At 46.6% G+C, this 15,054-nt stretch overlaps 1 protein-coding gene across 2 annotated transcripts in view; it reads left to right on the top strand.

Annotated features, from left to right (window-relative positions):
- LOC126561657 (homeobox protein araucan-like) overlaps positions 1 to 15,054 on the top strand; it is a 99,016-nt gene that overhangs the window by 37,941 nt on the left and 46,021 nt on the right. For both annotated transcript variants that reach the window (XM_050217942.1, XM_050217943.1), the window contains exon 2: positions 12,534 to 12,965. In XM_050217942.1, the coding sequence (XP_050073899.1) occupies positions 12,534 to 12,965 (432 nt within the window). The remainder of the gene's footprint in view (positions 1 to 12,533; positions 12,966 to 15,054) is intronic.

The raw sequence follows: 15,054 nt of genomic DNA on the forward strand, positions 1-15,054 counted from the left end.
AACAACAAATCAGAGTAAGGTTTTCTTTGGAAATTTTGCAGCCCGTTTTACGAGCACTGCGGAGTGCGCAAGTAAATAAATTATCGAGTGGTCGCCTCTCCACCGGTAGATACTTTTGCGTCCCAGGACATGGTGAACTGCATCTTATCGGCACATTTTTGTGGATAGAATTCTGCAGAAACTACATGCGACACCCTCGAGACATCCGATATCCTTTAGGGAGTTTCTAAAGATCGGTAGCTGCTTGATATGTGTGTACGACGAAAGCTCTGCTTCCTAAAACATGTAAATCTTAAAGTTTGTGCAAAGAGCGAAGACACTGTGTGTAAAAAAACAAAGCGCTAAACGTTTCCGGTGAATGGTGATCTTACATTAATGGTTGTGGATCGTTTGGAGCGTTAAGAAGAGTATAACAACTGCCGAACGGAAAGCGAAAATCGCGACTGGAAACGTGCAAAAATAGCCATAAATGTACAACATCCAATCCCAAAAATCAAGCACCGATAAAAAGTGTATATGCGGGATGCTTGAAATTGATGGCGCTGGAACGAAAAATTGATAAGGAAGCTCGTCTCGTCCGAACTGCGCACCGACGACCGGGTTTTAGTCTCATTGAATTAATAATTCATAATGGTATAAAAATGTTGAAGATGATGTCAATAATTTATAAAGATTCGACAAACTCTGCTGCAGTTCCGTCGCTTCCCATTCCACGAAAAGGATCGTACGGGCGCGATAAAAATGCACTTCTACGGCGGCCTCTTCGAAGGACCGTGTGCCTTTTGGGGTCCGTTATGATTCGTTGCTGGTTTTGGATGGTTTGTTCTGTTCCTGTGTGCTTCAGCACTCGCTGTGCAGCCCGGCAAGCGAGCCTCGAGGGCAATTGAGCAACGGAGTCTGTCAGTTTAGCTGATGAACAAGTTTCATCGTCTGTTGAAGGAAGGAAGGGCTTTTGGTGGAGCGAGCGAGCGAGAGATGCAGGGAACTGTTTTTTGATTTCACAATTCAATAAGCACTTCATATCGTGTTGGTTGTGCGAGAACCTATCACCTTTTCTACCGGCTTGAAATGCGCCTTTATAGACGGTTAGGTGTGGTGGATCTGCATCTGCAACAGGTGAAACACGTGACGGTGTTTGAATTGCATGAATGGGATACACCGGTAAAAGGGTGGGTGTAGTGCTGTTATGTAGCTTTCTTTTCTTCAGACAGTTTAACGAAATCATATGCTCTAATCACGGAATCAACACGACGGCTCTAGAGCCTTCTGTAGCTGAAGCAGTGCTGTATTTCGGTCAAGCAGAAGCAGAAAGATTGTAGCGAAATCCCTTTACCATTAACATAATTGGTATTTTATTCAAATGTCTAAATGTACATCACATGTGGTACAGTAAAAGGAGTCCCGCAAGAAGGTGGAAAAGAGAAAACAAAAAATGCTTTCAACATATTTTGGCGAAATACAATATTTAGAATTCATTGGCGCGAAGGCTCACGACAAAAAAAAGTCTTCAAATTGTCCGTTGCAAGTTTAGAATCATGTTAACACCCTCGAGAATATCGGATTCATCGTAAAAAAAAACCCTTTTAAATTTTGAAACCCTATTTTCTACCAGTTGCCCACCTTCTCTTCTTGCTGGATGCTCTGGTCAATCGATTTCCAGCAACTAAAAGGCTTAGCTTTATCCGGCATCTCATCTGGCGGCGTTGGAAATGGGCATACGGATGAAATTGATTTTCGCCTAGGGATAGTATTGAAACCGGGGGTTTACCCATATGTTACGTTACTTCATGCGACACACGCACCCTTTTGCACTCGTGCATGCGCCAGTAGGTCATATAATCCCCGTGCGTCACAAGGGTGGGTGGGCTATTGTGTTGTTTCTGTTTGGCTGGCTGGAAGATAAATACATTTTTTATGGCAAAAAGTAGTAAAGGTGTGAGATCGTTCCCGAAAAGACAAAACATCCACACACCAACCCATCCTGCATGAAGAATTATGGTAAGCTGGATTTGCTGGAAGTGCATATTTTTAGTTTATAAAGTGATCAACGGGAGTCGCGCCTAGTGTAAATCCATTCCAGCTTAACAATATTAAACAAAACCCTGCTCAAACACAGTAACTAGATCAATCGCACAGGTACAGACCACCGATGAAGTTCTTAACTAATGTGTTCCCATTAAGAGCCCTTTTCTTCTCCTTCCGAACGCTTTATCTTGCCTTCGTTAGGTGGTTTGTGAGAACGACGGCAACAAGCACGAAAGGGGACGCCATGGCAAAGTCAAAGGTTGTGGTCCCAAATAGAACCTCACACTTCGCAGACAATACCCGTGCCAGTCTGCAAGCCTTAAGCCTCACTTGACTCGGGCACTACGGCAGCAGGTGGTGTTCAGCGTCAAAACGCATGACGTTCAAACCGCACGCACATGATGGATTGTCCATTTGTCCAGATAATAATATTTATATCTCAATTAATGTAATTTATTGTGGACCGGCGTCCCGAATTCAATCCATCCGGGGTGTACTTTGCGTTGCGTTGCCCGAGGGTGCACCAGTTCCTCAAGCCTTTGCCAAGGACCTTTGCTGTAAGGGCCGCTCGGCCAGCACGGCAAGCAAAAGGTGCGAACATACTGCCCCGTGTGTTTGCAGTACGCAGAATCTCTCGACGGCCCGTAGTACACGCTTTCCCGGGGTTGAATAACGCTTCGGGATGTGTCTTGGATTCCGCCGTCAAACCCACATCCAGAGCGATCTTCCGCTGCTTCCTTTCGATTGATTGTGAAGAGCGAAAGAAAGATTGATTAAAAGTTGCTGCGCCAGCGATAAATGGCGGCGTTATTGGTGCATAATGTCGATCGTCGAGACGCGAGTTTTTGGGTCCCTGCGCGCGGTACTTTTGCCGACGGCATTCGACGATGCGCCCCGTTAATAACGATATTCACCGAAATTTATGATCGTTATTATGAAAACCGATCGTCGCACATAACCGAGTAAGAACGTTTAACAAAATGCGGCTCCGTTCGTGGTACTGCTCGAGGCATCGCGACGATCGTCAAGTGGAGCGCTTTTTGGTGTGGTTGAAGGAAAAATATGCTAATATATTTACGACCATAATGTTTAAGCACCGGGCGTCTGAACGTTGGGACGTACACCCGTAGCTGATGGCATAGGTTCGACGTCTGATGAACGTCACCTTCGTCCGGGGGAAACATGCCGACAACCTTGAGCAACGGGGACCGGAGGCAGATACGGCAGGTGAAGCATTTTCGACGTGTGATCTCGATCTACTTTAAATGTTCCTCGGGCAGATTGGGACGACGAGCGCTGCTGGATGGAGCTGGAACTTATCACGTTAACCTTTCATTATCATTGCGTGGTTGACTAAAACTTGTTGATATTCATTAGCAAGCGCTACAATACCTATGATTGCAAGAACGAACGTTAGATTGATCATTCTCATCGATCGTCCGAGCGATGCGAGATGCAGCAGCGACAACTGTCCTTGTCCACTAAAAAATTCTAGAGGCGTACAAATTTGAAGAGATCGGCCAGGAAGACTAGAGGAGAAGAGTAAAAAAAAAAATCTCGCACACAGAATAAAGATAAAGGAGAACAGATTAAAAGACAAAGATATTGTCCAGAACGATCGAGTTCTAGCCCCATAAGACCCGGCTAAGAAGTCAGCATCCAGTGGTAATGTGTGGAAAACGGGTGGAAACAGACCCCAAGAGTGGACAGTAATAAATCATTCCCATGTCCTCACGCAGCGCGGTGCTCGTGGTCGATGGGCAGAAGAGTGCAGAAAACAACCACGAATAAGAGGCAGTGCAAAATAAAACAACAAAAACCTGTCCAACGTCATAACGCAACGCAGGACACCCCGTAACTGGGGCTGGATGCGTTTTGGGGGGAGGGGGGGGGTTTCTTCGCCTCATAAAAGTTGTGGAGGAAGGCAAAATCTAGTTACACCTTCGTGGTCCTTCCTTGGTCGTAGGTCCGGATTTTTGACCCAAGGGTAGGTGGCGCGGGTCAGCCATGGGAAAAAATGAACTCCAACCACCGCACCGAAGCAGGGTCCCCTTGGGAGGGAAGCAAATGATCAATGCCCTGCGTTCCGTATGCGGAGTGCTGGGCTCCCGGCTGGGGCTTGTAAAACTTTCATCACATCAAAAGCAGTGATATCATTATCGTTGAATGTTATCAAAATATTTCAATAAATTGTCAATAAAACGATTTATCTCAACAAATTTATCTCACATTTATAATGTCGCCATAGTGGGCCCCTCGGGGGGGAAACGAGCATGGAACCACTGGTTTGGACGCGAGATGTCGAGATGTCGCGGAGTCTTGTCCTCTCGTGTCATGATGCGGTGCTCACCACCGCGGTCCGGTTATCGCGGTAGCTCATAATAATTTCAGCCCATTGTCGTAGAGCAGTGAATGGGTTGACGTCGTTTTTTGCTGTTGTTGACTTCCTCCCATTCGGTGCTTCCCGCTTGTTCCGTCACATCATTTTCCGGTGCGTCTGGGCATTCAGTCGGGCCGGCGGGTAATATTTCGTCACGCTTTTCATCGTGAAAACTGATCGTACCGGCAGAACCAATGCCATCGTGAAGAGTGGTGAAAAAAACTGGCGATCCACATTACCATCCATATCGTGCAATCCATCCATCCATCTGGGCTGACGGGAGATGGGGAGTGTCTGGTGTAATTCTGGAGCCGTTCTAGGGATGTGCATGCGCCTCCGATACGCATCACACGCAGTAGCCACATTCTCAGGATGATGCCTGCAAGCAATGAAGTACAAAAAAGCATTACATCGATCCTTTAGATCCTTTGTCAGACGCGTTTGTGGCGCAAGAGTGAGAGAGAGAGAGAGAGAGAGAGGGATGGAGACCTCAACCAAGAAGGAGAGAAGGAGAGTCACAATACAAGATTGGCCAGAACAGGTTGCAGCATAGGTTCCACCGAAAGGGAACCCAAAACAACCGTGTGAGTCCTCGTCCGCCAGAGGGAGTTTGAACGGAAAGGTAACGGAACGCACTCGTCGCATACGGTGCAGATACGTTGTACTGATAAGAGTTTCCTGAACCCTCGTCCACCCTTCCCCTCTCAAGTTGCCTCCCGGGGGGCGTCTGCCGCACCATCACGTTCGTCCTTTTTCATGCCAAACCCTTAGCATGGTTGGAGTATGAGTTTTAAGGGATTTCGCTTGGTTTACTTGCTCCGAGCAACATTCAAAGGTAAAAATATCGATCTCAGAACAGGGCAGGTACGATAAGTAATGGCAGGCATGGGAAAGCATCACCCAATGCAATGCGCTACTTTAAGCTCGGGAAGGTTTTACTGCAATCAGAAAGATCCGGTGGTGCGACCCGGTTAGCTTGCCGGAGGACTAGCGGCCTAGAGGACTATTTTTGTAAATATAAGTAAAAAAAAAAGGAAAAGGAACTCACTACCGATTCGGTGGAAATTTTGCACGCATTACCTACGCTCCGGTAGCGCCCCAATGTATGCATTTACGCATACATTATGCGTCTGTTGGGGATAGTATAGGGAGAAGCATAAATAAGGCAAAACAATGAGCCCGCCCGAGGCAACGTCGCATCGCTGATGATAGTGCATTATCGATTCGCAAACAGTTTTTTTTTTCTTTCCATTTGGATTTTTGGATTTTAAACACCATAAAAGCCATACATTATACTACAACGATTTCACACTTTATATTGCACGTGCATTTTGCTGTACCGCAAGCGGGCAGGTTAAGTGAGTAAGTTTGAATTGCGAAAAAATTACTATCATTCTCGCATACCTGACCGTCCCGAATGAATGCGTTTAGGCTACTCGAATTGAAAATCGGAAGCCCTTATTATGAAGCCTTTTTTTTTTCTTTTCGGGGAACGGGCAGGGTATGGCCGCAGCATGCGGTGGGCGAAAACGGGTTTTGTCCCGTTGCATATTATCCGGAGCTATTACCGGAGTGGTTCATCATTGTTATTATGCTTATGCTGCGCCCGTTTGGTACCGTCCTGGCTCCACCCGAACGATTGACGCTCTCGATTGGTGTTATTTGCATTCTTTAATAAACGTTCATTTTGATCCGCTTTGATTGGTTTTGATTCTTTTTCGGTTGTGTTCTATTTTGTCCCTCGTTTGGTGGTGTGCGGTGTTGTGCATTGTGGTCCCGGAACAATCGGGCGGAAAAAAAACGGAGGTGTTTATGCAAATTTTGCATACCGATAAATATGGTGATTTTCCGCTGAAACTAAATGCATTACAATCAGGAGTGATAATCGATCGATTTTCGATGAGATACGGATGGTAAACATGCATCAAAATCAATCCCAGTAGGAAAGTGTTGAAAATGGACAGAAAAATACATCAAATGAATCATAACCTGTACCCTTTTTTGGGATATGTTTTGGTCCATGGCAATTAGTTGCTACCATAATTAGCTTCATTAAAGTCCTTAGAATACGTAGGAGACAAATATCAAAGCCATAAGCGCAATAGTAATACGTAATAAAACTTTACAACTGTTGTCTAATGGTCAATCAGGTCAGGACATGAGCAAAAGATACGACACACAAACAAACATCGAGTATGACATCCAAACGAGCTGTCAATAAAATGTCATCTGCTTAGTTCGCCCGCACCCGTACCGGAAAAACAAAACAACAAAAAAAAGAATCATACAAGATAGTAAATGGCAATTATTTGCTACCACTCCGGTACAATAAACCACTTTACGAGGCAAATGGGCTCACACAAACGCCAATCCGACCAAATAAGTACGGTGTTGCATGGCTTTCGGTCATGTCCATCTTTCTGCTGTTGTTTTAAATGATAATGATGATGGGGATCGGGTACCATTAAAAGGCACTAAATAGTTCTCCAATGGTTCCCGGACTCAATTTATCCGACTCCAGCGTCAAGCGGAACAGAGCGCCATACGAGCTCGTGTTACGGATTCTCCCCGGCCCAAGGAGGCCCAGACCGGGCGGGCGAGCGTCCAGTGATTTGTGGGCTGCTCCGGTTGAGGGCTATAAATCATAAATAAAATGGGATACTTACCGCACAGCACGTTCAGCAGCAGCGAGGAGGCTCGTTAAAACTCGTGTTTATGACGTATGCGAGACAATGAGATTATGAGAATTGAGACATAGCCACCATTTGATGGTCCGGGAAGCAACCAGAGTTTGTCCAGCGCATATGGTATGTTAATGCTGAACAAACTTTACACTCTTTACCTCGTAAGCAATCGATTTTTCTTCAAAGTATCGAACAGTCCTTAAAGTCGCTCAGGAATTAGGGAGCCCAGCCGCATTCTTCGTGTACAAATTAAAGCAAAACGTTTTCCATCCCCACAAGTTAGCGTCAGAAAAACGCAGTTTTGGTTGTCGTTTGGTTTTTGTTATTTGGGTCTTTTGTTAATTCCAACCAACCATCAAAAAACATGATTCTCGTGGTAGAAACATCCAGCCCCGAAAAACTTGCCACCCCCAATTTGGTGGGTTGCAAATGGTGGACAGCGAGCAGGAGGGTTCCAACCAAACGAAGATAAATCACAAAATTAATTCTGTTTAAGACATCATTAAAGCGAGTGCAATCAAACGCGCAATTTAAGGCGCAGGCTCGTAATATAGCGAGAAAAAAGAGGACACCCTCAAGGACACCCTCCCCCCAAAAAAAAAAAAAAAGCAGGCACGTGGAGGCAGGCAAATGGATGGGACAAATAGAAAAGCAATGTTTCCGGCAGGAGGGAAAATGGCAAAAAAAAAAGAATGCAAAGCACTGTCGTGTTGAATGCCAAACCGTTCACCGCCGATGTGTTGCGCCTGTGCGCCGGTCGTCTTTGCCGACTCGAAAGCGGGAAGAGACCATCTTCGTTTGCACTTAATTCTAATTATCTATTTTCAGCTAATTGTTTCGGTTTCGCCCCCATGAGCTTTGCGCTTCAATTTGCGGGCAGGCGTAGCGAATTGATTAGCATTTTCTCTGCCAAGCGACGAACGGCGGCCGTGCTGCTGGCTGAAGTGAAGTAAAAGAATTTTACTAGCCGTGTAGTGGCTGCAAAAACTGAACCTTCTTTTTCGTCGTGGTCATGACGCTCTCCTTCTCCCCCCGGACCGATGCGAATTATTATTGGCACTTTATGGTGCTGGTTAGGAAAAGGAATCGTTTTGAACCGAGTGCGTCGTTTTATCGGTGAAAACTATGTAGAACTAATGGGAACACAACTTACAACTTAACCAACCACCCGGCCGGTTACACCGACCGATCGAAATGAAGTCCCGTATCGACAATCCGCGTGAAAACATGCGCGCGCGAGCGCGCGCCTCGCGTTTTGGAAAAGTTATCAAAAGCAATCAGGCATACCTCTCTTATACTTCGTCATCTTGTGTGTGTGTGTGTGCGTTTTGTAGTTGTATTATTCCTTGTCTTGATTCCACACTAACAGCCGAGGCATGCGTTAATTGAGGCAAAGTGATTGTGAAGCAATTGTGCTGCCTTTAGCGCTGAGTGCAGTGTTTGGCGTCCAATGTGCGCTTTTCCGCTGATTACCCATCGGGCGGAGAGCGAGAAACCCCTCCCCTCTCCCCCACCCAAGCAAGCGCGATAAATGCTAACGCTTATCAAAAACGAAGCAAAGTGTGAAACGTGTGTGAATAGCTTTCGACCACATAGTTAGATTCACCACGAACGGGAACAAATCTGCGTGTTTAACCGTGGCGATCGTTATTATGTGCTTTGTTTGCAAGGCCTGCTCCAAGAGGTTGTCCAATTTGGCAACATCTTAATATATTTGTACCCATTCGAGCCGCTTTTATTGCTGTTGTGTGGAAAATATTACGCAAAGTTCAACATCCATTTGCTCCGGTGCACCTTTCTGTGCCGATAGAGCAAGGATTAACGCAGCTCGCCTGCTTAATAATAAGTCATGCGTATTTAGTCTTACCCGGCACTGTAGTAGCGTCTTACGTAGAAGGTCTCGTCGTCGTTGCGCAACCCAGAGACCCACCGAGCGAAGAGGGAATGTGTGCTCCCTGCTAAGTGTATTTCAATGTTTCCCCAGCGTGTCGGTTGTGGGATTAATTACCCGGGCTGAACCGGAACCACTGCACAGGAGAGCAGTGGCTCCTCACTCCCCGGTGCTCTCTAAGTGCTTCACCTCTAATGCATCCCTGTGCCCATCGTCAACCCTTGCGAGGGTTCCCTACCCCGAGACGCACCTTCCCGATCATGCCCGTCAACAATCGTTTGCCGGCCCTCCGTTGCTCGATTTGCTAAATTTGTCTAGACAAAATCCTTCCCCTGGCAGCCAAATGCCAACCGAGTCCTTCCGATACCCGGTGCCCGGAGGTGGAGATTTTCGGAAGCAGAACCGTATAGGTTCACAAAACTTTATCCTACCTTAATCCAACCCCCGCCTGGCGTCGTTATTGTGACACACAGAGACATTTTTCAGCTTCATCTTTTCCGCTCTAGAGAGCCCATGAAGCCTTCAGAGTTCCTTCAGAATGCGGTGTTTTACCGAGCGAAAAAAGGGTTGCCTGACGATCGGGCGAATCTCGTCTCGTATTTTCTTCCGGTGTTTCTTTTGCTTTTTCGTACTGACAGTAGAACCTTCCTCTCGGCTCGGCTCAACTGTCACTCGACGGCATCGACGACGAGTGTGTGTGTGTGTGTGTGTGTGTGTGTGTGTGTGTTGAGTAGCAGTAGGTTCACCGAGATGAGCCCGGTTACGCCATTTAATCCTTCTCAATATCACAATTACCCAATCTCCGTGCCGGCGCCTAACAGAAGAATGTATTATCATGCAAAGAAGCGAACGACGGAAATCATTCTTTGCGTCAAGGTTGTCCAAATGTTTTGGCAGTGAGCGCATAAAACGAAGAAGACAAATTGATTGCCTCTCGGCTTCGCATACATTCTTCACCGTTCCCCGCCACCGTGGCCATTTTCGTCGACCTGATAGTTGGGGTGCTCCTTCCACTCGATTCGACTCAAGATTTATGTCCGTTCGGCTTCAGTCCGGGTTGTCCGGTCGTTTTAAATAAGATTAAATTTTCTGATCGACATTTCCGAAACCCAGCCCGTGTGTGTGTGTGTGACGGTGAATGGGGAATGTGATTTTTATCACACTTGTTTCGGTGTCGTTTTGTTCTAAAGCCCAACGAAAACTGTGGACACCTTAGTCACGTTTCAAGTGGGCGTCATTTTTGCATTTTTGTCGCTATTATTTATTCAGATTCGGAACAAACTGATGGCCGCCGTCACATTTGACGCATAATAGCGAGAGAACCACAAACCTAAGAAGAGAGCGCAAAAACCAGTCCTTGTGTGTGGAACAGAAAGCACATTTTTCTAGACGGCTAAGCACACCCGAACGGCAACACTTGGCCAGCCAGTGAAATTGTACCCAAACTCCTAAAGTCACACACTCACATGCACATACACAAGGAACGAGGAACGGAAAAAGTGTGGGGGGGGGGAAACCTTTAATCGCGTTTAACTGTAAATTAACATATTATATGACAAATATTAAAATCAAATTGACTATGCCATTCTATCATCGAGTAATTTGATACGTTTGTAGAGCGCGACGATGCGACGATGCGACGAGTCGTTTGATTATTTTCGACGTGCATTCCCCACATTCGGAGTCTTTCCTTTGCTCGACCGGCTCGGCTACTTTCATTGAATTGTGCTCGTCGAGATTTCAGCGTGATGGCCAACGGGGTTAAATGGGCGCTTCAAACGGCCTTTTTTTTCGGGCATTCTCTGTGTCATTATTGAGTCCCAAGACTGTGCCCGAGCAAATGAAGACTACGGAAGAGACGATGGCAGGTGGTTTTCTTGCATCCTTTTCTGTTCGCCCAAAGGGTTTTTCCTACAGCCAGACTCCCTCGAGAATACACCAGTCGAGCGCCGTTTAAGACACATGTCTCAAGCTGTTTTTTTTAGTCGGGTTTTGGTTATTTTTTTTATGGCATGTCTATACGGGAGGGTAACTTCGTACTGCGGTGTTGACAAACCCGAGGCCAAGAAGAGGAAGTAACGGCTATGTGACACAGTGTTGTGATGGGTTTGGTCTGTAGCCACTTCGACGGTTTCGATATTATTTCCATATTATTTTCTTCGTCACGTCGAAGATTCCTGCTCGCCCACATCTTCCGGGGTTTGGTCCTGGTCCGCGCAGCTCTGACCTTCACACGACGCCTATCAGTCCGTTGCATCGTTTTATTATCACCTTAAACTTTGCTCGCAACTCTTACACCGGTTAAAGCAACCGTAACGAATCTAATCTAATTCTCGCTCTGGATATCTTCAGACCCAGAAAAAAAAGCGCCAATATGTATATTTGTTGATCTCGTTTCCGTTTTTGTGGCCGTGGCCGATGGTGCTGAGGGTAAGTGGCTTGATAAATAATGAATTTGGTCTACTCGGGCGGCTCTGAAGATCCCCGGACAGGAAGCTGGAAAAACGGTTCCCAATCCACGATTCCACGCCCTTTCATTAGCCTCCGAATCACATTAACTTATTAAACCACCCCACGCAAGCCAACAACGTGTGCACAAGTGTCAAAATGCGACCAAACGGGCAAACGGGGAAAACGATGGTGGCTGGTTGCTTTCTTCTTTTCCGCCACCTTTTGTTGGGTCGTTTGTTTGCTTTTGCCCCCCCCCCCCCCCCCCTCTTGACCGCACCGCATCTCAGGGGAAGATTCCGATGGGTTTTGCTTTTGTTTCAGATCAACTCTCGCTAACCGCAACCTCTACGAGAAAGACCGGCCATTAGATTCATTATTTATTTAAGCCTGTTGCGCGTTTTTGTGGTTGTCAGGGATCGAGTTTTGGGTGGGTCTGTGCGTGTGTTGGTATGTGTGTTTTTTTTTGTGTTCATTTGTTTTTCCCCAATCAAGCCAAGTGTCTGTACCCGGAGCCAGAATGTCTTGGATGTGGTCCGAATTTGTTTGGGATGTTTTTTTTTTTTTTTGTGGCTGATGGTTGCTGTTCTTCACCATCGAAACCGGAACGGTGTAGATCTTTGCTTGTGGTTGCCCATCAGTTTTTTTTTTTCGTTCTCGACGGTTTGACATTCGCCTCTCATGCCATCATTAGCATCGCATCGACTGCACGCTCATCACGCCTCGAAAATCCGGGGTGCTGAAGTGGATGAAAATATAGAGACAATATTTGAAGGCATATTAACACTCCGTGGAAAGATTATTACGGATGAATGGATGCGAAATGATCGATCGATCAGCGTGGCATGGGGTTACGCAGCGAGCGTGCGATCGATCGATCGGCCGATCGATCGAACGTACACTCGATTGATCGTCGATTTCAACGCAATACCCGGAGCGAAGCGTAGGACGCCAATCGAGAATCATAATAATTTAATTAAAACGTGAACCCACATCGCGGTTTTGCGAGCGTTCCACGGCACGGCCTGGAAGCTCACTGGTTTCGTGCGGTTTTTTTGATGAATGTGTTTGTTTCTGTTGCTTTTCTCTCGTTTCATGGCTGCAGCTGCTCGTTAGCGGAGGGCAGACGACGACCGCAAGCTCCCAGTCACCGATCTCCGCCACGAACGCTCCCTCGCTCAGTCCCGGCGGTTCGGCCACCGGGGCACCGTCCGGCGCCCTCAGTCCCGGTGCCGTCTCGCAAACCTCGCAAAACAATGCCTCCCTCGGTGGGGGCGGCGGTGGCGGTGGTGGTGGTACCGGGGGCGGAGGCGGACCGGCGACATCCTGCTGCGAAAATGGCCGTCCGATCATGACCGATCCCGTGTCCGGCCAGACCGTCTGCTCGTGTCAGTACGATTCGGCAAGGTTAGCGCTGTCCGGGTACTCGCGCATTCCCACCGGAAGTGTCGGTGTGTACGGGACGCCTTACCCTTCGACCGAGCAGAACCCCTACCCGAGCATCGGTGTGGACAGTTCCGCCTTCTACTCCCCGCTGGTAAGTGATTTGATTATCGTTTCTTACGCGTGCACCCGATGGTGATTTATCAATTAATATTCCAGCACCACTTTTGGCCTGAGCGTTAAAGTTTGGGGCGAAGTTATTGGCAAGCTAACGTCATGATTCGAAAGTTTGACTTATTTTAGATTTTGAAGAAAAAGACCCAGCTCCTGTTCTTCTTTGTAAATAGTAACAACATTTCTCGAATACCTTTTTATTGAAGAACGAACTTAAAATTCTCAAAACGCTTTATCGCAGATTTTATTTTTTTTTTGTGCGAGAACGAAACGAAAACAGCTTAACACCGAACCTTACTTCAAACTCGAGCTCCTCTTGAGTAGCATTGTTCGCGGAGTTCGAAACGCTCCAGCACGACAGCACTTAATGAGGGCTGAGTATTTCGCATTCCCGTCACGAAACCACTCACTCGATTATTCGCAGGTTTTTCATGGGTTCTTTTGGTCCAGTTTCGGTCCGCGCCTACCATTTTTCCATGGTTATCTCTTCGCATGGGTTTGCAGAATTCTTCTGTGCGTGTGTCCCATTCGCTTTGTGCCGGGATATCCGGTTGGCGGATGAAGGTGAAACGGTTCTCGGCGGTGTGGTTTGTGGTATGGGGCAAAGAAAACCCTAGGAAGATAATGCTGTGAAATGTGGAAGTAACTGAGTTGCGGAAATGGTGCGAAATACTGCATGTTTATGGCTAGCAAAGCGATTATCCTTGCGGTAGCATTGGTGAAGCCAAGTGAAGAAAGTGAAGGCAAATGTTGCAACGAGCGGTGAAGCATGTGCTAGATTCTTGCGAAATATTGTCAACTTAAAGGAAGCAGTGGAAGGATTATTAGCGTGTTTTGGCTTTAAAAATGTGTTGTTTACTTTTGAACTTTAATCAGAGGAACTGTAAAACAGGAAAAAATTAAACTGCTCTTTTCAGTTGAATTTCCCAGACTCTAAGAAGTTGATCTTCTTAGACGACTATAAGCAGTTTTCCACAATCCTTGTGTATGAAGTGCATGCGTTTAACATAGTAATATATAGCTTGATCAAGACAGTAATCAACACAATTGTTACTACATAGTAATCGTGTGGCGAATGCAAAAAAAAAACGGTCGTTCACTCACTCAGGCGAAAGAAAAAAGCTGTGAAATACGCGACTTAGTATAAAGGATTACTCATGTAATGCGGAAGCAGTGTGGAAATGTACTTGCAAAACATGGCTGTAGTCCACACTTCGTAAAAGGATGCCACAAATTCAATGTACATGCAGGCGGTTGCATGAGTGTATCCATTTGTGTAAGTGTTTGTGAGTGCGCATGCGGCATTGCATGCATTGCTGCTTCAGTCTTTAGGCCCCAAACCTAGAGCGAAGCTGACCAAACACTTAGCGTCGCTAGTGGTCGGTGGTGGCAGGATGTGCAGTTAGTCTGGACGTTCAGAAATCCTTCCGTTTCGCCACGTTTCTCTACCGCCCGTACAGACCTGTTTCGTTATCGCTTGTTTAGCAGGATATCTGTGGAATGCAAAGCTCTGCCGCTCCCTTGGCTTGGTCCCACCGGCGGGACGCGGAACAATTTTTCTTTTTCAACCTTCGCTTGCTGCTTGCTTGTGGTAAAATGTAAACGCAAAGCACACAAGCGTAATAGTAGTACTCGCCTGGTCCACCTTCGGCTCGGGTTAGATCGTTTGTAGTCACCGTTTGGTGATGCCGTGTACTTAAAATAAATGTATAACAAGATGTAAATTAAACCCCTTTTTGCTATAAATACGAAATTACCCAAATGGAAGTGGCTTTCGCTGCACGTCCGTGTCCGGCGTTCGTGTTCGTGAGCAACTGGGAATGGATGCTTTAAAGTCTTTGTGAGTACGAGTGTGTACTTGTGGTGCGGTGTGACGACAAGAACTTGGCCCGTTTGAACATTAATGAATGGTCAGGTTCGTTTGGTGGAGAGGATAACGTGTGCATTTGGTGCATATTTCCTGGCAGCGCTAGAATCTTTCCCTAGGGGAGACACGCCGAAAACCCAGACACCGCATACTACCAATGTCTACACTTTGGGACACACATTTGCTCCAAGCCAAGTGACAG

The sequence above is a fragment of the Anopheles maculipalpis genome, chromosome 3RL (genome assembly GCF_943734695.1).
Source record: "Anopheles maculipalpis chromosome 3RL, idAnoMacuDA_375_x, whole genome shotgun sequence".
Taxonomy (NCBI): Eukaryota; Metazoa; Arthropoda; class Insecta; order Diptera; family Culicidae; genus Anopheles; species Anopheles maculipalpis.